Source organism: Vanessa cardui, chromosome 17, assembly GCF_905220365.1.
Source record: "Vanessa cardui chromosome 17, ilVanCard2.1, whole genome shotgun sequence".
Lineage (NCBI taxonomy): Eukaryota > Metazoa > Arthropoda > Insecta > Lepidoptera > Nymphalidae > Vanessa > Vanessa cardui.
The window spans coordinates 2,096,875-2,120,077 of record NC_061139.1 but is presented as its reverse complement, the minus strand read 5'-3'; the positions used below and the strand labels follow the sequence as shown (position 1 = coordinate 2,120,077).

The following is a 23,203-nucleotide window of genomic DNA, read 5'->3' as shown; positions in this document are numbered from 1 at the left end:
ATAAAATAAGATTTTAGTTTATACCTGTATTTAAATTAAGATAATATTCAGAAAATTTTAAGAATCCTTGTAGGTACTAAAAATACACGTGATGTTGAGAAGGGGGAGGGGGGGTGTTCTTAAACCTCACAACGTATCACCAATGGGGGAGGGGGGGTTAAAAAATGCTAAAAAAAGATCACGTGATTAATGGACAACCCCTAACTTAACGAAAATATACAAGACAGGGCTAAACAAATCCCCAATTTTTGATGACGAAATCGCTAAAATGTTCCGACACCAACCTCCAGCGCCGGTGTCGTCGGTCCTAGCCTAGCCTAGCCTAGCCTAGCCTAGCCTAGGTCGCGTCCAGGGCGGGCGTTGGCTAGTCCAGCTCGATGCGCATGTTGGGCGCGAGGGTGCCGCACTGGATCTTGGACTCCTTGAGCTTGCCGAGGGCGAGCCGAAGGTCCTCCATGGTGATGGGTCGCACTGCGTCCACGTATTCGTCGTCGGAGTCCGAACTGTTCGACTTGTTATGTTTACACTGCAACAGATTATATAGTTGTTGTGACATTTGAAATTTGAATTACAGATTCAAATATAGATCTTTATGGATAACACACAAATATTCAATTCAAAGGTTGCAAATAACCTTCGCAACGACATCAATAAAAAATAAATAAAAATTTTAACATAAAGAAAAACCGACTTCAAACAAAACACATTTTAAAATATGCACTAAAACGTACCTAATAAAAATAATTGCGTATTCATATTTTTAGAGGTCCTAAGTAAAATGAAATGAAAATAAAAATATTAGACTACTTAAAAGTCGATTTACGATTATATAATGTAGTTATAATTATTGCTATATTTGGAGTTGGTGTCAGCCACGGCCACGCACCTCAACAATCAAAAGCAAGATGCGATACGAGTCCCTTGACTGACCCAGTGTATTATCGTATAAAAAGTAATATGTAAAACCCATATTTCTTAAAGTATTCTCGTATTGTTTTTTCATAGATATACTGTAGGGTTTTCTTGGCTGAAAAAATTCTGCCACATATCGCTTCTAACTGTGAGCCTTTCAGGAGTTCCATCACTACGTAGTATGAAACAAATGATATTATTATAATAAACACACACACACATAACTCTGATGCAAATCGACACATGTAAAGCCTGCGTCTGTATGTGCTCACCTGCTCCTCCCTCGCGAGCTCGTCGCGGGCGAGGTCGCGCACGCGGTACACGGCCGCCTGGCGGCATAGCTCGTGCAGGTCCGAACCGGAGAACCCGTCCGTGGCCGCGCCCAGGCGCCCGTAGTCGATCTGGGGGGAGAGCGAACCGTTAGCAACTGGCGACGGGCGTCAGTGACGTCACGAGCGGCACGGGCGTCGTCAGTGACATCACCGCCGACGCCCGTGACGTGACACCGTGACGTCACGAGCGGCACGGGCGTCGTCGGTGACGTCACGAGCGGCACGGGCGTCAGTGACGTCACGAGCGGCACAGGCGTCGTCAGTGACGTCACGAGCGGCACGGGCGTCGTCAGTGACGTCACGAGCGGCACGGGCGTCGTCAGTGACGTCACGAGCGGCACGGGCGTCGTCAGTGACGTCACGAGCGGCACGGGCGTCGTCGGTGACGTCACGAGCGGCATGGGCGTCAGTGACGTCACGAGCGGCACGGGCGTCGTCAGTGACGTCACGAGCGGCACGGGCGTCGGTGACGTCACGGGCGGCACGTACGTCTGCGGCGGTGGGCTCGGCGCGCAGGATGAGCTGCAGGATGCGCTCGCGCTGCGCGGCGCCCGGCATGGGCACGTGGAACGTGGCCGGCATGCGCCGCTGGATCGCGCGGTCCAAGTCCTGCGGACGGTTCGTCGCTCCTGACGAAGAACGACACATATTCATATGTTACTGAGCGTCATTTTATATTATACATACAATTGATACGATACGGTTGATAAATATATTATTATGTGAGGAACGACACATATTCATATTTTACTGTGCATCATTTTATATGGTACATACAATTGATACGATACGGTTGATAATTATATTATTATGTGAGGAACGACACATATTCATATTTTACTGTGCATCATTTTATATGGTACATACAATTGATTCGATACGATTGATAATTATATTATTATTATATATAATAATTTTTTAAATTGATTTTTTATATCCTTAAAAAATCAATCATCTTCTTATCTCAATTTTTATTTTCTTATATATTTTTGTTTTTTGGATTTTGTGCTGTTTTAGACAATGAATGTATCAATTAAAGGGGTCACAGACAAACAGAAATCGAATTTTCTTAAAAAAAAAAAATAAAAAAATATCGACTATTAGTTATTGATTGATATTCATTATCAGATTTTAAATCCTATGAGTTTTAAGAAAATTGTCAGAATTTTTATACTTCATTATTAGAACTAGGTGCGATAATTAGACAAACATGCCCTGCAAAGAACAAGATAACTAATATGATTAATAATAATAATATAATCACCCATGATGATGACAGTGCAAGTGGGGTCTGTGATGAGTCCGTCCCACAGCGACATGAACTGCGTCTTCATCATAGCCGTGGCCTCGTGGTCGTGTTGCGTGCGCGTGCGCAGGAACGACTCTATCTCATCTATAAAACAAACAAATACCGATATTTAAGAAGAATAACAAGAAGGGTTTGTAGCATTTTGGCCTTTAATCTATTACTTTTTTTATTTTTTAGCAATAACTTACCAATGAATACGATACACGGCTGCAACTTGACCGCTAAGCTGAAGACGGCAGCGGCGAGCTTTTGAGTCTCGCCGTACCACTTGTCAGTCAGAAGGGAAACGTCCAAGTTGATGAAACTCATGTTAGCCTCCTTGGCTGTTGCCTTTGCTATCAGTGTTTTACCACAGCCTAAAAAAGAAAAATTACGTCAAATATCAAATTTGAAAAAAGAACGAATGATTTTTTTTTATTTCCATAAATAGATCGAGAACTGTGATGTATAGCGTACCTGGTGGTCCATGCAACAGGACACCCTTGGGCGGCTGTGTGAGCCGGCTATCAGCGAAGAGTTCTCGTTTCTGTATAGGCAGGATGACTGTCTCTCTCAACTCATTGATCAAATGATCTAAACCAGCAATATCCTTCCAGTTGACCTGAAATTTAAGATGGACATATTATAATAGTTCACTTGGCTCCGTTACACGTGATACACAAGTTAATTACATTTAAGATTTTAAATTAACATGGTTATTTTTATTATTAATGTTATTGATTTCGGGATATTTACCATGATCTACGAATGTCTTGTTCACGAGACTGATCGGGTATCGAGCTCCACCGAACAAAAATAAAAAACATGGTAAATATCCCGAAATCAATATATTATCATTAAATAAAAATAATGATATTTTTATTTAATTGTTTATTTATATCAACTCCGATGTGACAAAAACAATATATGCAGCAGATATAAGCTTATAGGACAAAGACGTATACGGCTTATACGACTTAAGAAAACATGGGTGAAATGTGTGAGAAAGATAGATATAGGAGAATGGAAGGAAAAGACACGGAGATACTGTCTCCTTGAATAGATTGGGATACGGGCAGGAAAAAGAAGGAAGACTTCACTTTTTTGTCATATTACAATGGTTTAAGCCTGTATGGAAGGTTAAATAAAAATCCGAATAAAAATGTAAACTATACGACAGCCTTATATCTATATAAACGCGTCTAAAGAACCATTCGTAATGAAACTTAACATATAATTTTGGCGTTAAGTTTTCGATCTAGTCTTAGATATATGGTTTTAAAAGCACAACAAGTTTTCACCATTAATTAATTATATTTTAATGTCATCGCGTTAGTATTAACTGCACACACAAAAAGTTGTCTAGTACATATTGAATTGATAGTTTAGACACACCATATATATGAGATTTTAAAAGAACATTGTTATTTTTATTATTAATGTCATAATATAGGATATTCACCATGTTTTTTATTTATTGTTGGTGGAGCTCGATATTTCGACATTATCTACGAACGTCTTGTTCACAAGACTCTGCCGTATTAAATAACTTCAATAACATATTTATGAGCTGAGATGCCCCAGTGCTTAGAACGCGTGCATCTTAACCGATGATTTCAGGTTCAAGCCCAGGCAAGCACACTATATATATGTGCTTAATTTGTGTTTAAAATTCATCTCGTGCTCAGCGGTGAAGGAAAATTCTACCACATGTGCATTCCACCAACCCGCATTGGAACAGCATGGTGAAATATGTTTCAAACCCTCTCCTTAATGGGAGAGGAGGCCTTAGCCCAGCAGTGGGAAATTTACAGGCTTTACTTGCATACATATAAGTTTCTTTTTTTACATTGATGTAGATTTCTATACACTATGACGTTTTTTTTTCTTTTACGGTATTTATTTCGGTCTAGCTTACTTACCTAAAAATAGGCACTTATCGGATGTACGTTAGGTTTCTGGCATTTTACCAATTTTGAAACAAAGCGATCTCACTTGAGCATAGAGGTGTATAAATAAATAAATACATAACTGTTACAAATGTTAAATTTATCTGATGCTATTGACGTGTTTATTAATTAATTTATCATTGTAACTTCGATAATAATTATTCGTTTTGGCGAGGAAGTTAAGCCGTTACTGATCATTATTGCAATTAACAGCTGAGTACAGTCAGATGGTAAGATATTTTTAACTCGGGGAACTGTTATGTTATCAAAGCCAAGTCATATCAAATATATAAATTTTTCTACATAACTATAATAACAATACGATACTGTATATAGTATTCGCTGGGTGGTAAGGCTGTATGCAAGCCCGTCTGGGTAGGTACCACACACTCATCAGATATTCTATCGCCGAACAGTAGTACCCAGTATTGCTGTGTTCCGGTTTGAAGGATGAGTGAGGCATAACATCTTGTTCCCGAGGTTGTTAGCGCATTCGCGATGTAAGGAATGATTAATATTTCTTTAAAGGTCATCGTCTATGATCGATGGTAACCTCACTATCAGCTGGCTCATGAGCTCGTCCGCCAACTTATACGATAGAAACAAACATCCCTAGACCTACACTTTGATTATCTATACCGTAAGTCGAAAATGACGTGAGTTTTACTTAGATTATATTAAGTTAACTCTAGTAAAAATTCTAATAAAACCATTCTTTCTGTAAACAGACTCTTAAACGAAATATGAATCATCATTTCATTAGATTAATTAAATTTAAATACACAGTCAGTAAAAATAATTAGTAGGTAAACTACTGAAAAGAACAAACAAGCTCAAAGTGATTAATACTTTAAATACAATGTACTATGTAAGCTTTAATGAAAAAAAAGTTACGTATGTTATTAACATATATTGTTTTGGAAATCAAGGACAAGGCAAGTTAGATCTATTAAAAAAAGTATTACGTAACTTTCGATAAGATCAAGATAATGTATCGCGGAAATCAAAAATCTATAAATATGATCTTATTAACATAAATTATTTTATGTTATTGTTATGTTTAGTGGGTGCTTATTTATTATTAATAATAATATTGCAAGAGAAGAAATAGATAGTATACTGCAGATATACTTAATTCGGAATTATATCTTCTTTAGTTAATGCATTATTTATAAAAGTTAATTTTAATGGCGAAATATATTTGCATAATTGCTCCAAAAAAATAATAATTACATGTTGGAATAATCTTATAATATAAATTGAGTGTATCTTGGAAACAGCTCATATATTGAAAAGCCTCAAGAATTTTATTCAATCATCATCTTTAGTAAATTTTCATCCTTCAACTTAATCTTTTCTTATAATTTTTAAAAACATGTATCTCTATAGATATCAAACGGTTTATTCTTATGACTTATTTTAGTTCCATCTCTTAAATTTTTATTTTTATTGTTAATACATTGTTCCTATCTCATGTAACTCATAACATCTTTCTAATCTCAACTAAAGTAGCAAATTAATCAATCCATCGCTGCAATTTACCTTTTTATCAAATCTTTCATTCTGATGGGACTGATGTTCACATTTCTTTCACTCACAAACAAGAATAAGAACAAATTTTAACTAAAGTATAGTCATGTAAAATCTTAGAACAAATTATTTATAATTTTAAATAGCGATAAACAGATATGGATCTGATGAAATTATTATACTTAGAAATAATAAACAATAAAATATGCAGTATAATTAAATTCCCTAAAAGTTTGATTTTGAATTCAGTGTTCTATAAAAGTGACTTTTAAGTATTTTCATCACACTAAAAGGGCACTATCATTCACAAAGATTGACTTTCTAATAAGTATGAAATTGGATTTATGCTTTGACAATAGACTTTTAAGAGTTATATTTGTGTGATTGTAAAATCTGATGATATATTTGTAAGCTACCTTCTATATGTGGTCTTGTCAACAAAATATGTTATGTAACATTTTAAAGAATTTATGATGCTACTTACGTTGATTTCCTCCGGCACGACAAGCTGTGACGCAATAATCATTTCATGATCAGTGAGTTTGTCCAGCACCAATGAGTGTCGCCCGCCAAGTCCGGCTCTGCAAGATATCCTTAACACATACAAGCTCTATACTTCAACTATTTATTACATTCTTATACCATAAATAAGAATTAAATCAGACCATCAATTTTTAGAAAATACTCTTTGGTTAAAAAAAAAATTTTAATATCTAAGTAATCTTTAGTCTACAGTTAACATAAACAATGATTAAATGAAATAAACACTAAACGTTTAGAAGTTGAAATGACGGTCTCATTCAAAGAAGATTTTATATGTGTCTATGCAAATTTTTAGAATGAATCACAAGTACTTAATCCATTATCATGTGAACTGATTGGACGCACTTCTCTTTCTGAACTGAAAAATAGAACTTTAATAGCTCAACCATAGTGATATATTTCCTTTGTAACTATTAAACTATTTGTCACGCGTACTGGTAATTAAACATAGTTGCTAGTCATTTATATACATATATACTTTCATGTAATAGATATCTCTCTAATGTATTTATCTAACATAAGTCATTAATGTAGAATAAATTAAAAGACTAAAAAGTTGTACTGTATTTGGTAAATGGTTTTGGTCAAATTTAAATATAGTTGCATTAAAAACGAATAACTAAAAGTTTAAAAGAATTAGAGGCTGAAGAGATAAAAAGTTTTTACAGGTAGAGGTTGCATTGTGCACTTGTTTCAAAAATCAATACGTACTTGCGTAACTGTTCCCGCGCTCTTTCCTCAGCCTTCTTTCGACTTTTAGACGTTGGATCAATTTGGTTCACAAGCCATTTTATAGAGAAATAAGTCACGGCAGACACAAAAGCAACGCGTATTGCCATTTGGAACACATCGTTCCTCGTAAATGCTGAACCTTCCACCATCATGCCTTGTGACTATTAGCAATGTTACCAAGATGTTAACACAAAGCTGTTGTTCTTATAGCTATGCTATTCAGTTTTAACACAGAAATCAAAATAAGAATGAGAATTTTGCAATTTCCCGTACTGAGCACTAGGTGAATTTCATGTCAGTGCCGTACTTCATTATTCATAGACAATTTTTTTTTCATTTGTGTGGCGTTTCATTTAACTGATTTTATTTTTGTGTTTATTGCGTAATTTTCTAAGCATTATTTATATTATTATAGCTAAAATTATAGTGTTTTATTGTTAAATACAATTTAATCTAAACAAATAAAAAAATAATCACAATTAACCTAGGCATACACTTTTACCCCTAGTATTAATTTACTCTGAAAATATAGTCATAATATAAATAGCAGTTACATCATTTATAAATTTAATTAGATATACCAAATTAATACCTATTAAAATATAAGTAAAAAACATAATTCCTTTGCATAATTATAATTTCAGAGAATCACATTTTTTTTTGTCTTTGATAACTAAGAACTAATGACATTAGTAATGTCAAAGTCATTTTTATTTGAAGGAAAATGTCTAAGTAACGTCATTTTCATGTGTTATAAACCACAACAAATATAACCTCCTAAAACATATTAATATTTTATAAAATCACATAAACTTTTAAAATGAAGAAAGTTAAACCAAATAGGCCACAGTTTACAAACACACGCAAAGTCCTTCGAAAAGAAAAAAGAAAACAGAAGAAAATTCATCGAAAGGAGCATTATTTAAAAAAGAAAAATGAGCCTAATGTTAAAACTACTGCTGGAAAATTCGTTAAACGTCCAATTGATAACTCAGAACAAAAAATTGATAGTAAAGTGAGTATATTATTTGAATAAATATGATATAAGATGTATTGTAGATCCATTTATAGACATTATCTGAATATTTTTATTGAAATTTTAAGATAAATTGTATGTAAGTCATATATCTTAAATGAGTAATTAATTATTATAAAATTCTGCCCTTTTAATATATACATTTTGCACTGCACACATTGCACATGAATTAGAGAATTGTAATTATTTAAATTACAGATATTACAGCCAAAGAAACAGCCAACCGCTCAAGAGATAATGATAAGGCAGCTAGCCAAAGAAAAGAAGGAAACAGAGAAATTAAAGAACCTTATGGATTCCCAAAGAAAGCAGATCATGGTAAAGGCTAATGAAGAAGAGGATAAGATGATAAGAAAATTAGAAAAGCAACTTGGATTGAACAAATCAAAGAATAAAAATAATTACTTTGCTGATGACGGACTTGACTGTATCCTTTTTATATAATAATTAATCAATATTTGTGTCGTAAATATATGGGCGTATGGTATGGATATTGATACCAGGTGGGAGCGAAATGGATAAAATATTGTGGCTATCATTTTGAATTTGCATAATGTTATATTAAGACCGAGTAGATAGATTAATATTGCTAAGGTGAATTGTTAACAAATAATGACCTACAAGTAAGGCCTAATTTTTTGAGGTAATTATGTGTAGTTCCTTTTTTTCCAAGTTCTAAATAATATCTGTCACTGGAACTATGGAAACAAACAATTTTTAAATTAAAATTAAATGTTCTTACTGGTAAAGATGGATTGGATCTATCATGAGCTAATCAATTTCTAACAAGAAACATCATGATATTTTAGCTTAATTTAATTAAAGTTAACATTTAATTAGAAGCTTGTCAGTTAAAGTCACATATGTGATTAGATTTTATACCTCATTATTTCCTGTAAATTCCCTTTATTTATAATATTTTTATTTCCTTACAAATTTTACGTATAGATCTTCTGGAAATTTGTGATAGGGCAACATCAGAACAAATTGTGGCAGCAGAAAAACATTTAGCCGAGGTTGAAAGGGACTCTGATTTTGAAGAAGATCTTGCAGTAGTCACTGGCAAGGAACTGCCTAAAGGCAATGACAAAGATAAAAAAAATAAAAGCAAACATAATAGTGATAACTCTGAAGACGAAATAGAGACTGATGATGAAATGGAAGTTGATGAAGAAATAGATGATGATGATGAAGATAATGATGACAATGAATTTGGACTTGATGATGACCAATTTGAAGATGATAATAGCGAGGCAGGAGATTTAGATAATGAGGACTTTAGTGATGATGAAGATGTAAGTGAACACAGTGAATCAGATAATGAAAAAAGTAATAAAAAATCAATATTAAATAAACCAGACAAAAAATCTAACAAAATGAAAATTGTATCTGAAAAAGATATCAATAAAGTGTTTAGTGAAGATGAAGTGTCACACTTATCAGGTGATGAAGACTTAGATGGAGCGTTTGATGAAGATGAAGATGATAAAGTTGATGAAGCTTCTAGAACTGATAAGGCTGAAAAGCCAGATGTGTGGGAAGATATCTATGGAAGGAAAAGGGATAAAGAAGGCAATATCATCAAGGTACTAAAAATTTGTTAAATTTGAAGGCAGAATTTGAAATAGAACTTAATTATTCTAATTTTTATTTCAGGAAGAAAAAGGAATTTATATTCCTCCACATTTAAGAAATAAGGACTCAGCTTCTGACAAACAATTAGCGCAACTAAAACGTCAAATTAAAAGTAAGATAAAATATATTTTTTAAGTTATCTGTAACAATTGATTTTTCGTTTGACTCCATAAATCTGTATATTGATACAAAAAAAAAATCAAAATTCTTAGAAGTGGATTTTTAACTTGGCAGGGTTTGTCTTGCCCTGTTTTTCTGCCTGTTTAGGCCACCCAATTATTCTAAAAGATATTCGACCACACAGTAATGCTAAATTTTTTTGTATTCGTTTTTTTTATAGTCTTGTGATACTGCCAGCATAACTGCAGCCGAAAGGCACATAACATCTAAATTCCCAAAATTGTTCCATTGAAAACGAAAACAATGCTTACTATTCCTCAAAGTCTCTATTCACTCATTCTCATAATCTGATAAAAAAGCCAAAATCGAACAGAGTTCAGACATATAACCCCTAGTATTAAGAGTTTTCCAAGACAATGAGCAAATACATTCATCTTCCAAGGTCCTGGTTGTCACTTATTACCCCGAGAATGTATTGACAGAAAGATCCAAACTCTTCTTACTTACTTATGCAATGGAAGTCGAAAATAATTAACCAATAGATCAGTAAGAAGGTTTAAAGTAAGCCTTAATAACATAGCAAAATTTGTAATGTGTTTCAGGTGTTCTTAACAAATTAGCTGGTACGAATTTGCACTGGGCTTGCACGTCTATTGAAAACTTGTACTCACACAACAGTAGGAATTCAGTGAATACAGCTCTCACAGAACTTTGGCTTGAAGCCACGGTGAGCCCGGCCAGCACACCGGACCGGATGGTCGCGGAACATGCCGCATTGGTGTCTGTTCTTCATGCCAATGTAGGATCGGAAATAGGTAAACTTTAGAGCTATCTCTTGGTGGTAGGGCTTTGTGCGAGCCCGTCTGGGTAGGTACCACCCACTCATCAGTTATTCTACCGCCAAATAACAGTACTCAGTATTGTTGTGTTCCGGTTTGAAGGGTGAGTGAGCCAGTGTAACTACAGGCACAAGGGACATAACATCTTAGTTCCCAAGGTTAGTGGCGCAGTGACGATGTAAGGAATAGTTAATATTTCTCACAGCCCATATGCTCGTCCGCCTATACAATAAAAAAAAAAGCTATATACGATCTATATTCTGAGCAGGATATTCTATCATTATTTATTGATAGACAATCCAGTTTTATTGACTATCGGGGCTTCTATTAAAAATGTATTTTGAATGTTAAAATATACGAGTAATAAATACAAAAATCGAGTCGAGATGGTCCAGTGGTTAGAACGCGTACATCTTAACCGATGATTGCGGGTTCAAACCCAGGCAAGTACCGCTGATTCATGTGCTTAATTTGTCTTTATAATTCATCTCGTGCTCATCGGTGAAGGAAAACATCGTGAGGAAACCTGCATGTGACAAATTTCATAGAAATTCTGCCACATGTGTATTCCACCAACCCGCATTGGAACAGCGTGGTGGAATATGTTCCAAACCTTCTCCTCAAAGGGAGAGGAGGCCTTTAGCCCAGCAGTGGGAATTTACAGGCTGTTGTTGTTGTTGTAAATACAAAAATAACTGGTATCATAAAAGAAATCATTTTTTTACAGGAGCTCATTTCTTAGAAGAGTTATCGAGAAAATTTGACGAAATGTTGGAAACACCACAACCGGTAGAAGATAAACGCCTGGACAATCTCGTTTCTTGCTTGGCACATTTGTATTGCTTTAAGGTATTCACTAATAAATTTACAAGTTAAATACAATATTTTAATATTAATCATAATTTAATTTACTAACAATGATATTCTTATAAACAGATATGTTATATCCATACTAAAAAAAGGAAAAAAGTGCCGCGTCGGGGACCGTTTATTTTAGTTTATTTTTACATTTCGTTAAAAGTAAAAAGGATAGCTTGATAAAAACAATACGTAAAAGGGATAACTAGATGTTTTAATAGCGCAAAACGTATGACTACGTAATTATGATGTATTATAACATATTACTACGTAAAACAACTAAAGGCAAACGTCCCAATTAAGACGTTTTCTAGTCTTCACTTTTTGCGCGTTAATAACATATTTATTTACCACAACATCATTGTTTATTAACAAAAAAATTATAAAAAAGATTTTTATTGTACATAAGCTCTTTTTGTGTTTAAATTGGCCTGAGTTTTAATGCAGGATTTGTCGAGATATTTTCGTTATATAGGTACACAGATTTACCCATTAAACAGTCTTAAAATTGGTAAAAGTATAAGGAGATAGAAAATAAATACGACGATAATAAATTTGACGACCTCCGTGGTCGAGTGGTGTGTACACCGGTTTTCAAGAGTACGCCACTCCGAGGTCCCGGGTTCGATTCCCGGCCGAGTCGATATAGATTATCATTAGTTTTATATGTTGTCTTGGGTCTGGGTGTTTGTGGTACCGTCGTTACTTCTGATTTTCCATAACACAAGTGCTTTAGCTACTTACATTGGGATCAGAGTAATGTGTAGTAGTACGACACAACTTAGATGTCGCATCGGCAAAATTCGTAAAACCGATCACATCCGAATTGAGTACGCTATCCCAAATTATCAATATTTATTTCTCATGCGAATATGGTCTTTGTACAAATGTAATAACTTGTAATATCATATGACCTAATGTATTCGTCAATTTGACGCGTCGATTTACATGCACTTGGTTTCTCTGACGCGTGAATCTATAGCGACGAATAGTGTCGAATGGCGCGATAGGGAGCTATTTCTATTGGTTGTGTAAATCGACAATAATCGGTTTTATTTTCATTCCATTGCATTTTCCGATGCTACATCTAATTTGTGTCGTACTATATGTGATGTTGTCTCATATTTATTTATTTATTTAAATAAGTGAACACAATATCTTATTCTCTCTTCAGATCTACCACGCGTGCCTGCTGTACGACATCCTGGCGCGGCTCGTGTCGCAGCTCAGCGAGAAGAGCATGGAGTGCGTGCTCACCGCGCTGCGCAGCGCGGGCGGCCTGCTGCGCAGAGACGAGCCCGCCCGCCTGCGCGCCTTCATACAGGACTCGCAGGCGCGCCTCGCGCACGCGCACCACGCCGCCGACAGGGGGTGAGTGACCCAATGTGACCCCCCCCCCCCCACGGACTCGCAGGCGCGCCTCGCGCACGCGCACCACGCCGCCGACAGGGGGTGAGTGACCCAATGTGACCCCCCCCCCCCACGGACTCGCAGGCGCGCCTCGCGCACGCGCACCACGCCGCCGACAGGGGGAGAGTGACCCAATGTGACCCCCCCCCCCCCCACGGACTCGCGGGCGCGCCTCGCGCACGCGCACCACGCCGCCGACAGGGGGTGAGTGACCCAATGTGACCCCCCCCCCCCCCCACGGACTCGCAGGCGCGCCTCGCGCACGCGCACCACGCCGCCGACAGGGGGTGAGTGACCCAATGTGACCCCCCCCCCCCACGGACTCGCAGGCGCGCCTCGCGCACGCGCACCACGCCGCCGACAGGGGGTGAGTGACCCAATGTGACCCCCCCCCCCCCCCCCCCACGGACTCGCAGGCGCGCCTCGCGCACGCGCACCACGCTGCCGACAGGGGGAGAGTGACCCAATGTGACCCCCCCCCCACGCACTCGCAGGCGCGCCTCGCGCACGCGCACCACGCCGCCGACAGGGGGTGAGTGACCCAATGTGACCCCCCCCCCCCCACGGACTCGCAGGCGCGCCTCGCGCACGCGCACCACGCCGCCGACAGGGGGAGAGTGACCCAATGTGACCCCCCCCCCCCCACGGACTCGCAGGCGCGCCTCGCGCACGCGCACCACGCCGCCGACAGGGGGTGAGTGACCCAATGTGACCCCCCCCCACTAGGTCCCAGCTAGGTCCCACATCAAAGCACCTTTAGCGAGCAAACTATCAAATAATAAGATACAAAGTGTCACGTTAATCTAAATAATCTTAACTATTCAATCTGTGACGCTATTACAGAAACAAAATATTTTTTTACAAATTATATCAATTTAAACAAAAATTCCGTAAATAAAATAATAATTTACTGAATCGTTACAGAAACAATTACTCAAACTTACTTACTCATTTGCAGGTCGAGAGTGAAGTTCTTAGTAGAAGTGTTGCTAGCCGTTAAAAATAATAATCTAAACAAAATACCTAATTACGACCCGACCTATGTGGAACATCTCATAAAGGCATGCCGCAGCGTTGTACGACGAGGGAACTACATCACACCGCTTAATATTAGATTAGAAGATTTGTTGAAAGGTAATTAAATAGTTTTATTTACTTAAAATAGAAAAGAAATTTGTACTCGACTTGTATGTAATACTAATGTATTATCAGGCAAACGACGGTGTCATATTGTTTGTTTTTTTAGGGTTTTATTTCTAGAAAGAACTTCTTTGAATGTTCTACTACTCAGATACTTCTTCCCTCTTAAGGAGGATAGGTTAGGTTAAAACTCTTTGGATATACATCCAGGCAATCATCGCATGATGCGTAGCAGTCCCCCCAACAAACTGCGCAATCACGGTTTAGGTTTTTATTAATTCAACCTAAATTTGTTTTAGCTCATGAGAGAGGCAAGTGGTGGGTAGTAGGTTCGGCGTGGGAAGGCAACCGAGTCCAAGAAGCGGAGCCGTCTGCCAAACCACTCCCGTCCACCGACCAGAAGCTTCTAGAACTTGCTAGACAACAGCGCATGAATACGGACGTTCGACGGAGTATATTTTGTGTTATCATGTCGGCTGAGGTGAGCATACATTTTGGTATAAAATATACAAATAAAATTTACGGTATGGATTACCAATTATATGCTTGATTGACTGTTGACATTATCAGGATACTGCAAATATCGTAAATTGTAAATCTTGCCCCCTATTTCTAAAGCGTTACCAGTTTTTTATGGTATATCCTATTTAAAAGGAGACTAAACGAATCTAAGAAACGTCGCGTTAAGGCAAATAAAGTCTTCAACCGTTTCGACGGGGGAAGATACAGAGGGTCTGTATTTGCGCATTTATTTGAGAACTGATATCTCTGGTCCTAATATAAGAATGTTGTTTGAATGGCAAAGGGTCTAAAGATCGATAAATGAAACTTTGGCAAAATGACGATCTCAATTGTAAGAGATAGAGATAGTGGAGTAGAAAAAATTTTGGAGGAGGGCTTCGTCAAAAGACAAATTGTTTTGGACCTTAGTAGAATGTAATTATCAAAAACAGCAATGAAGGCTTATTTTTTTTTAATTATGCCTCAGTGCCAGATTTTTCTTGGTTCAGGATGTCTCCCTTTTTAAAATCGATCAGAAACTATTTATAATATATAGGATAGCATTATTTAAACAAGATTTATTTAAATATAAAACAATGTAAGCTACATTTAGTTTGTGTGAAATTATTTTCTGTATATTCAGGACTACATGGATGCCTTCGAGAAACTTCAGCATCTCGGCTTAAAGGGTCAGCAGGAACGTGAAGTGGTGCACGTGTTATTGGCCTGCTGTCTCCAAGAGAAGACTTATAATCCATATTACAGTGTCTTAGGAGAGAAGTTGTGTAGTTTCGATAGGAAATATCAGGTAATAGACAATCATTCATCATCATCAATCAATCAACATCAATCATTGTCATCAATAGCCTGTAAATTTCCCACTGCTGGGCTAATGCCTCTTCTCCCTTTTGGGGAGAAGGTTTGGAGCATATTCCACCACGATGCTCAAATGCGGGTTGGAGGATACAGGTGTGGCAAAATTTCATTGAAATTAGTCATATGCAGGTTTCCTCACAATGTCTTGCTTCACCGCCGAGCGCGAGATGAATTATAAACACAAATTAAGCAAATGAAAATTCAGCAATGCTTGCTTGGGTTTGAACTCGTATTCATCGGTTAAAATGCACGCATTCTAACCACTAAGCCATCTGAGGTCATAATAGACATAGCTTAAACATATATATATATATATATATTAGAACATATATTGTAACTATAAATGATTTAATATACGTTTATTGATAATACATCTTGTTACAGCTTTCGATACAGTATACAGTTTGGGATAAAATAAAAGACCTCGAATCGCTTTCGAAGCAAGCTATGACGAACTTGGGACAATTCCTCATTCATCTTATTATGGAGAAGGGATTGCCGCTCTCCGTTTTAAAGGTAACATATAAAATTTAATTATATATAAGTATAAGAACAACTGTCTTTAAACGTCTTCTGTTATGTTACCCTTTTAAGGAGTAATTGAAAAAGTATTTCCTATAATTCCTAATGGTAAAACCCGCCCTGTTACCGAGAGGAACTGAAAAATTTCACAAGTTAGTAAGTGCATGCTCGATGGGTTTATCTCACTTTGTCTCAAAAAGCTACATCTTAATAAGTAAATGACAATCTAATTATCGTTTTCTCGAGTAATCTTGTAATCTATATAATTAATGTGAAAGTAACATTGTCCGTCTGTATGTTCTGCTTTCACGGCTAAGCCATTGACGAATTTTGATGATATATGGTATGGAAAACTCTGAACCCAAAGAAACAACAGAGGTTAATTTTCGTTTCTCAGATCTCACCCGCGAAACACCCACTAGTCACCTACGTCTGAACGAGTGAAAACGAATGCAGTAAATACTTTTTTTATTTTTACAGATAATACAATTCTCAGATCTAAACAAGAAATCAGTCAGGTTCATGCGCCAAATACTTCTCGCAATCATCATGAACGCTGACCTCCAAGCCTCGCTAGAAGTCTTCCACAGAATATCAAAATCGCCTAAATTACACATGTTCAGAGAAAGTCTTCGACTGTTTATACAACACTTTTTAATTAAAAACGCAGGGAAAAAGACTACGATATTAAGCGAGGAAGAAATGGCAACACTGAAGGAAAGAGCTGTAGAAGTAGATAAGATATTGACAATGCACGAAACAAAGTTGAGGTTTTGATTAAATATTTGTTAAAGAGTTATGTGTTTCATTAGCCAACGTATTTATTGCGTAAGGATTTTAAATTATTTAAGGGTACAGTGGTCCACATTTTTCAACACAACAGTCCTAAGTATATCTCAACGATATGTTTTGTGGAGTGTACCTACACAAACGTACTCGACGGATCACAACTACAAAGTAAGTAACAGAGCTGATATAGCCCAGTGGTTAGAACGAGTGCATCTTGACCAATGATTGCGGGTTCAAACCCAGACAAGCACCACTATATATATATGTGTGTGTGCTTTATTTGTGTTTATCATTCATCTCGTGCTCAGCGGTGAAGGAAAACATCGTAAGGAAACCTGCATGTGTCCAATTTCATCGAAATTCTGCCACATGTGCATTCCACCAACCCGCATTGGAACAGCGTGGTGGAATATGTTCCAAACCCGGAGAGGGTTAATGGAAGAGGAGGCCTTATCTCAGCAGTGGGAAATGTACAGGCTGTTATTTTACTACTTTACTTTTACTTTACAACTACAAAGTGATATAAATGCCTTGCGTATAATATTCTGCATTTATCAATAAAAAAAGTGCATAAGATTATTCCAAGATTACTTACATGAAACGGAAACTGATTCTGTCAGTTTTAATTTATGTCCGCTGTATACATTTGATGTACAACTACATTTGTTGGTACTACCATATATAATACTTAGTACCATTCTCTTATAGAGCGAGATTCCGAGGTGATTACTGAGACGAATGAAATATTATTTGAACGATAGATATGGTGGTAGGGCTTTGTGCAAGCCCGTCTGGGTAGGTACCACCTACTTATCAGTTATTCTACTGCCAAACAACAGTACTCAGTATTGTTGTGTTCCGGTTTGAAGGATGAGTGAGCCAGTGTAATTACAGGCACAATGACGATTTAAGGAATCGTTAATATTTCTTACAGCGTCATTGTCTATGGGTAATGGTGACCACTTACCATCAGGTGGCCCATATGCTCGTCCGCCAACCAACACCATACAAAAATAGTTTATTTTAAAAACTTATCTGATCTGAGCTGGGTTTTGTACACAGGATCTGGTTGATGTAATTGATATAATTAAGTATAACTATTTTAAATAAATTGTAAATACCAAAAGAAGCTGAATGGTTATTACTTAAAAATACCAGGAGCACATCAAACTTTTGTATCAATACAAATATTTTTTGGTATATTATTTCTTACACAGTACAATAACTCGCAAGGAATATGCTGCACGAAACAATGAATAAATGAAATATAAAAAAAATAAAATGTTATAGCACGTGTTACAGTTCCCACTGTAAAAAGTTTGGCTTATTTAATTATGCAGATGGATTTTAGTCAGATGTTTGTCAAAAAGAATCTACTAGCTTTGGAAAGGAATTACAAATAAAATGTACATACACTTTTTACCAGTTTTATGTAACCCGTGGACAGTATTTATGCAAATATAAGCCTATACCTTCAGATACACCCCACAGTCAGCCGTTGTCATGCGAGGTATCTTATCAGCGTCTGCCTTCGGACTAGTTATTATCTACAATCGGTAAACTTTGATAGCAAATGAATCAGTTAGCATAGCAACGACAGCCAGTCTACCTGGTACTTTATTGTTCAAATATAACGTAACAAATGACCGTTTTGTATGCAGCTGTTTACATTAAAATTATAAAAAAGCAAGTAGTAAAATTATTAATATCTACACAATAAGTACATAACTAAAAAAAGGTGTTCAACAATTTTAGCATCTTATTTTTTTTTTAAATGGGGCGTGTTTTGTTGATAACAAAGAAGCTTCTCGTTAAATACTTAATTATAAAAAAATATTTATTTACTCTTGAAATATACATAATGTACCTTAAGTGAATAAAAAATCGTTTTTCAAAAGTCGTCACAGCTATTATCTGCTAATTAATTTCCATCTGGTATCTACTGCTAGGAATTAATTTTGTGATAAATATGTTCCCAAAACTCATATCATAATCCTTTATCCTTAACACATCTGAAAAGGTGGATAAAGTACCTTGTAGCCTATTATCCATTCTAGCTTGAATCGTACAACACTAAAATCAATTCATTGATTTATTCGATACAGCATAATAAAGAAACTTAAACAGTATAGAGACTTACTTTCGCATTTTTATTGAATATATATGAGAATATAGGTAATACCTATCCAGTGCGTTCGTAGATTTTATGTATAAATAAGCCTACCTACCTTTGTATTAGATTGAACTATGTAAATTTCTAATTGATTTAATTGTTAACGCAGGAGGTGTGAAGGAGACCAGCCGACTGTAAAAATTGATTTCCATAATGTTATGTATAATGAATGTGATTTCTATCAATTTAGTGAGGTTGTTGCCTTGTACCAGCAATTAAGGCAGGGTTTGAAAGTTATTGCAAAACTATAATATAAAGTGTACCAATAAGAAACGATTTTTTTACTCCATAAATTGTTTCAATCGATTTTGTCAAATAAAGTATCATTGAGATGCGTCTTCGGTTAAAATTATCACGAGAAATGGAACTGGTGTAGGAGCTTTGTATTTTTTTTTTTATTTAACAATACAACGTTTATACTAAGACTTTCTCTTCCGTCCAATCAAAATAATTTAATAATAATGTCGCGGTTTTAATAAAATCAATACCTAACCTTGTCTAACAATTAATCGAAATTATTGGTAATTTATATCTATCCGTATTAAACTAACTTTCCACGGAATAAATAATCGTACCTAGCTATAATTTACCTATTTAACTTGAAGAATACCTCATATGTCCAAAAATTTCAGAAGTCAATTAAATATTCTATTACTCATAAAATCGTTTTTTTAAAAACGAAACGAATAAAAAAAACGAACGAAAAACTCTAAAACTGTTCAATGTATATTGTATTGTATATCATAATATATGATAGACACTTGTACGAAAATATTGGAAACTATGAATATAAATTCAATTTTTCCAATATTTTCGTACTTACATTTTTATTATCTAATGGCACAAACAATGACGATAATAGTTATTATGACCGGTGATTTTTAATATATTAACTTATATGATCATAACAAAGCGGTATTTTAGGTAAATTATACAATGTTAAAACATAGAGATTCAAAATATGTCTTTAAAATATAGTACTTATAACTTAAAGTTTTTGAGAAAAAAAATTTATATTGCATCAATAATAAAACATTTGTTTACTTAATGAGCCAACTATTGGTAGATTCGATCTGTGTTATTATATTTTGCATCAGTAAACGTGCTACTCATTTGCTATATTTGCATTTCAATGATCCAAACCAAACTGTTTTATATCAACGAGCCCTGAAGTATGAAAATTGCGTAAACGCAAATTTCGAATCAAGTTGTAATTCATGCTCGTGTAATGCGATGCATGCACGCAGCTCGGGTGGCAACAAGCTGTCTACTCGCGTCTCGCATCCGATGGAATTATCTACGCTAGCATAATGCGTACATGAATTATACCGATATTTACAACGTGGGTGTGTTTTGTCCGCAATTTACTTTTACGCATATCGATCGATCAATCTTTGTTTAAAAATAATGCGTAGTTATTATAAAATATACTGATCGATAATATTTTTGGCCGGAATTAACCAAAGGCAAAATAGCAACTGCTTGACTGCGTGTGAACTCAGCGTTACTTAGGGGCCCCGTTGTCTGACAAAACTAATCTAATCGAAATGTTTGATGGACGAAGAGTATCAAGTTTAGTATTTGTTAAATAAGTATAACAATATTTCCATTGATTGTTTGGCTTTTCATCTTTTATATTTCCAAATTTCAAATAAAGATAGTATTAATACTCGAAGCCATCAGCTGTAGGAACAAACATAATAGTTAAAGAAAAACAGGCAGTACGTTTTGCCTAACGATAACCTAAACCTCTTTAAAAATACGTTAATGTGACCATCTGATCATAAATTTCTCTGTGTACCTAAAATTTCACATTCAAAACTTAACAAAAGACAAGGAACCTTGAGCGATGGGTACGAGTAAGTAAACGCAAATCATATTTGTGGCACAAATATGCTTGGCCTGTATTATCAATTGAGATTTGAAAGGTTTCACACATACATTCTTTTTTCTTTTATACTCATTCTGTGGTATTCAAGTGCAGTTTAACAACTGACCATACGATAAATATAACCGTAAAAAGTCTGTTTTTTTTGGGCAGACAAGGAAGATTAAGGGAGCCCTGAAGAGGACTGAGGAATTATGTGTCATACTAACTGAAGTTTTACCAGTAGGTTAAAGTGCAAAAACGAATTTTAATATGTATGTTTTTCTCTCATTTTTATTAACTATAGACTACGGCTAAAATCACTTAATGGATGATATTTGAGATTCTTCTTGAAAAATACCAAATGCACGTTTGAAAGTTAGAAGTTGATTTTGTCTCGAGATTTTAAATACAATCATTATGTATTTGTTTTTAACATATAATATATCTATAACATCATCATAACTTATCTCAATTGACCTACAAATAATTCAAGCTACTCATTTTACTTTTCAAAGTGGTAGCACTCTGTTAATTTTGTTTATAATTTTATATTTCTTTCGGCTACAATTTTGCGACGTCAGTAAATAACAGGATTATTTAATAACAAACACGAAATGATTTAAAATAATTTTATTTTAAATCACATTCTAACAACCGATTTAAAAAATTACTAATTTTGAACGCACCTTAAGTAAAGCTGCAGCTAACGCCATCTATGTAACAGATGAAATACCACATGCATTTTCTAAATGGATGATTATTGCCTTATTAAACTGCATAAACTCATAGTCTGAATTAAATTATTGTGTTAACCTTATTATTACAAGTATGATATTCAGTTTTTATAATTGAAAATTATAACTAAAATTAAAAATATTGCATTTATGCATTCAATTTGAATAGTGGCGCTAAAGTATTCTATCGTCGCGACACCTTCCGAATGAAATTGAAAGCTGCAATGAACAAAGAGAGCTAGCTAGCCACTACTAGAAATTAAGGTTGTGTTTTATCTCTGTCTGATAAGTATGCACGTTTAATGTGCGAACGGGACGGCGTTTAGACTTTCAGCCATCAATTCATAACCATCTTTCTTTCTTGTGCAACTGTTTCTCGTCGGTCGTGTTCTAGGATCTAGTGCTAACACAGGATGGACGCCATTCGTGCGAGATAAATTGTGGCATCGCTCGCGTAGCGACAGTGCGTGCATCGGTGGCGGGCGTGGAGTATGCTATATGTGTGACTGGTGCGTTCGGGTGGCCTCGGTGCGGTGCGGAGTGTGTGGAGTGTCCGGGGAGAGCAGAACGGTCACAGCGAGGACTCAGCAGACCGGCGGGCCGGGTAGGCTGTGTGGGGAGGCATGGCGGGCGCGAGCTGATCGGGCAGTCGCGGCGTCCGCTCGCGCTCCGCCGGCCTCATGCGAGCGCCGGAGGTTTTATGGGTATTTGCGTGAGCTGCCGGCGCCGCGAGCGAAAGGCACCCGAAAAGCGTTGGGTGCCAGGAGCGGGCGGGCCCGCTAAGGGCGCGGCGGCAGAGTTGCTACCGCGGCGCGTCCACCTGCCAGCCATGGCAAACTCCATTTCCAACATCAAAATGACCAACCCTATCAAGGGTATAGTGAGCAGGCGTCGAAAACGATATGTAAAGGACGGCTTCAATTTGGACTTAGCATGTATCCTTTTTGTGAGTGATGTGTGAGGTTTGTGGTATTTAGTTCCTCGACATGGTAAGTGTTGTCGTTCTATAAGTTCGGGGACATCATAATCCTATCCATATCTATTTAAAAAGATATTCGTATAGCCCTTTCGCCGTACGAGATCATAAAGTCTATAACCTGTGTTTTATTAATATCAACAGTTTTACGTATTAGAGGTTATAACGCGAATAGGTATCAAAATAATCAATTTGCATTGCAATATTCGGGTGTAAACATTCAAGAAAGTGGACAGACCAGTTGTATTAAGGTTACAATGGTGCCTTAATGGCATTTGAATACACATTATATAGAAACTAAACTTAAATAACACAAAAAGAAACTCTACTACAGATATAAACCTTGATAACTATATGTACATAGACATATATCCTAGTGATATCTGGCATAGCAACAACTCATAACCTATATATCTATAACAGGACACATGCAGTTAC

General features: G+C 36.3%; 3 protein-coding genes across 4 annotated transcripts in view; 2 read left to right on the top strand and 1 right to left on the bottom strand.

Moving 5' to 3' along the window:
- Positions 1 to 127: 127 nt before the first annotated feature.
- Positions 128 to 7,611, bottom strand: LOC124536741 (outer mitochondrial transmembrane helix translocase). Of its 2 annotated transcripts, none has more exons than XM_047113323.1 (8): positions 7,266 to 7,611; positions 6,496 to 6,604; positions 3,010 to 3,154; positions 2,742 to 2,909; positions 2,509 to 2,637; positions 1,734 to 1,873; positions 1,185 to 1,313; positions 128 to 526 (listed from the first exon to the last, which is right to left on the bottom strand). In XM_047113323.1, exons 1-8 carry the CDS (start codon positions 7,436 to 7,438, stop codon positions 365 to 367), a joined length of 1,155 nt encoding a protein of 384 aa, XP_046969279.1. In that variant the 5' UTR covers positions 7,439 to 7,611; the 3' UTR covers positions 128 to 364. The 2 variants fall into 2 exon arrangements, with proteins under 2 accessions (XP_046969279.1, XP_046969281.1); XM_047113325.1 differs by having other exon boundaries at positions 1,215 to 1,313; positions 6,496 to 6,592.
- A 394-nt stretch (positions 7,612 to 8,005) lies between these two features.
- Positions 8,006 to 17,018, top strand: LOC124536740 (nucleolar MIF4G domain-containing protein 1 homolog). Its single transcript, XM_047113322.1, has 12 exons — positions 8,006 to 8,301; positions 8,521 to 8,749; positions 9,271 to 9,908; positions 9,979 to 10,069; positions 10,680 to 10,892; positions 11,644 to 11,765; positions 12,949 to 13,145; positions 14,143 to 14,318; positions 14,624 to 14,805; positions 15,469 to 15,633; positions 16,086 to 16,217; positions 16,704 to 17,018. Exons 1-12 carry the CDS (start codon positions 8,107 to 8,109, stop codon positions 16,998 to 17,000), a joined length of 2,637 nt encoding a protein of 878 aa, XP_046969278.1. The 5' UTR covers positions 8,006 to 8,106; the 3' UTR covers positions 17,001 to 17,018.
- Positions 17,019 to 21,885: 4,867 nt separating this feature from the next.
- The window catches only part of LOC124536661 (phosphatidylinositol 3,4,5-trisphosphate 3-phosphatase and dual-specificity protein phosphatase PTEN), a 55,837-nt gene continuing 54,519 nt past the window's right edge, over positions 21,886 to 23,203 (top strand). Inside the window, exon 1 of the mRNA XM_047113212.1 lies at positions 21,886 to 22,724. Within this exon, the coding sequence (XP_046969168.1) occupies positions 22,490 to 22,724 (235 nt within the window). The 5' untranslated portion in view covers positions 21,886 to 22,489. The remainder of the gene's footprint in view (positions 22,725 to 23,203) is intronic.

Bases quoted from the DNA above. Each gene is read 5' to 3' on its own strand.
- LOC124536741 (XM_047113323.1), bottom strand. From the start codon at position 7,438: ATGATGGTGGAAGGTTCAGCATTTACGAGGAACGATGTGTTCCAAATG. The intron at 2,910-3,009 runs GTACGCTATACA...TTTCTTTTTTAG, and splicing joins CCTGTTGCATGGACCACCAG to GCTGTGGTAAAACACTGATA. The intron at 1,874-2,508 runs GTGATTATATTA...GTTCTTCGTCAG, and splicing joins TTGCACTGTCATCATCATGG to GAGCGACGAACCGTCCGCAG.
- LOC124536740 (XM_047113322.1), top strand. From the start codon at position 8,107: ATGAAGAAAGTTAAACCAAATAGGCCACAGTTTACAAACACACGCAAA. The intron at 10,070-10,679 runs GTAAGATAAAAT...AATGTGTTTCAG, and splicing joins ACTAAAACGTCAAATTAAAA to GTGTTCTTAACAAATTAGCT. The intron at 11,766-12,948 runs GTATTCACTAAT...TTCTCTCTTCAG, and splicing joins CACATTTGTATTGCTTTAAG to ATCTACCACGCGTGCCTGCT.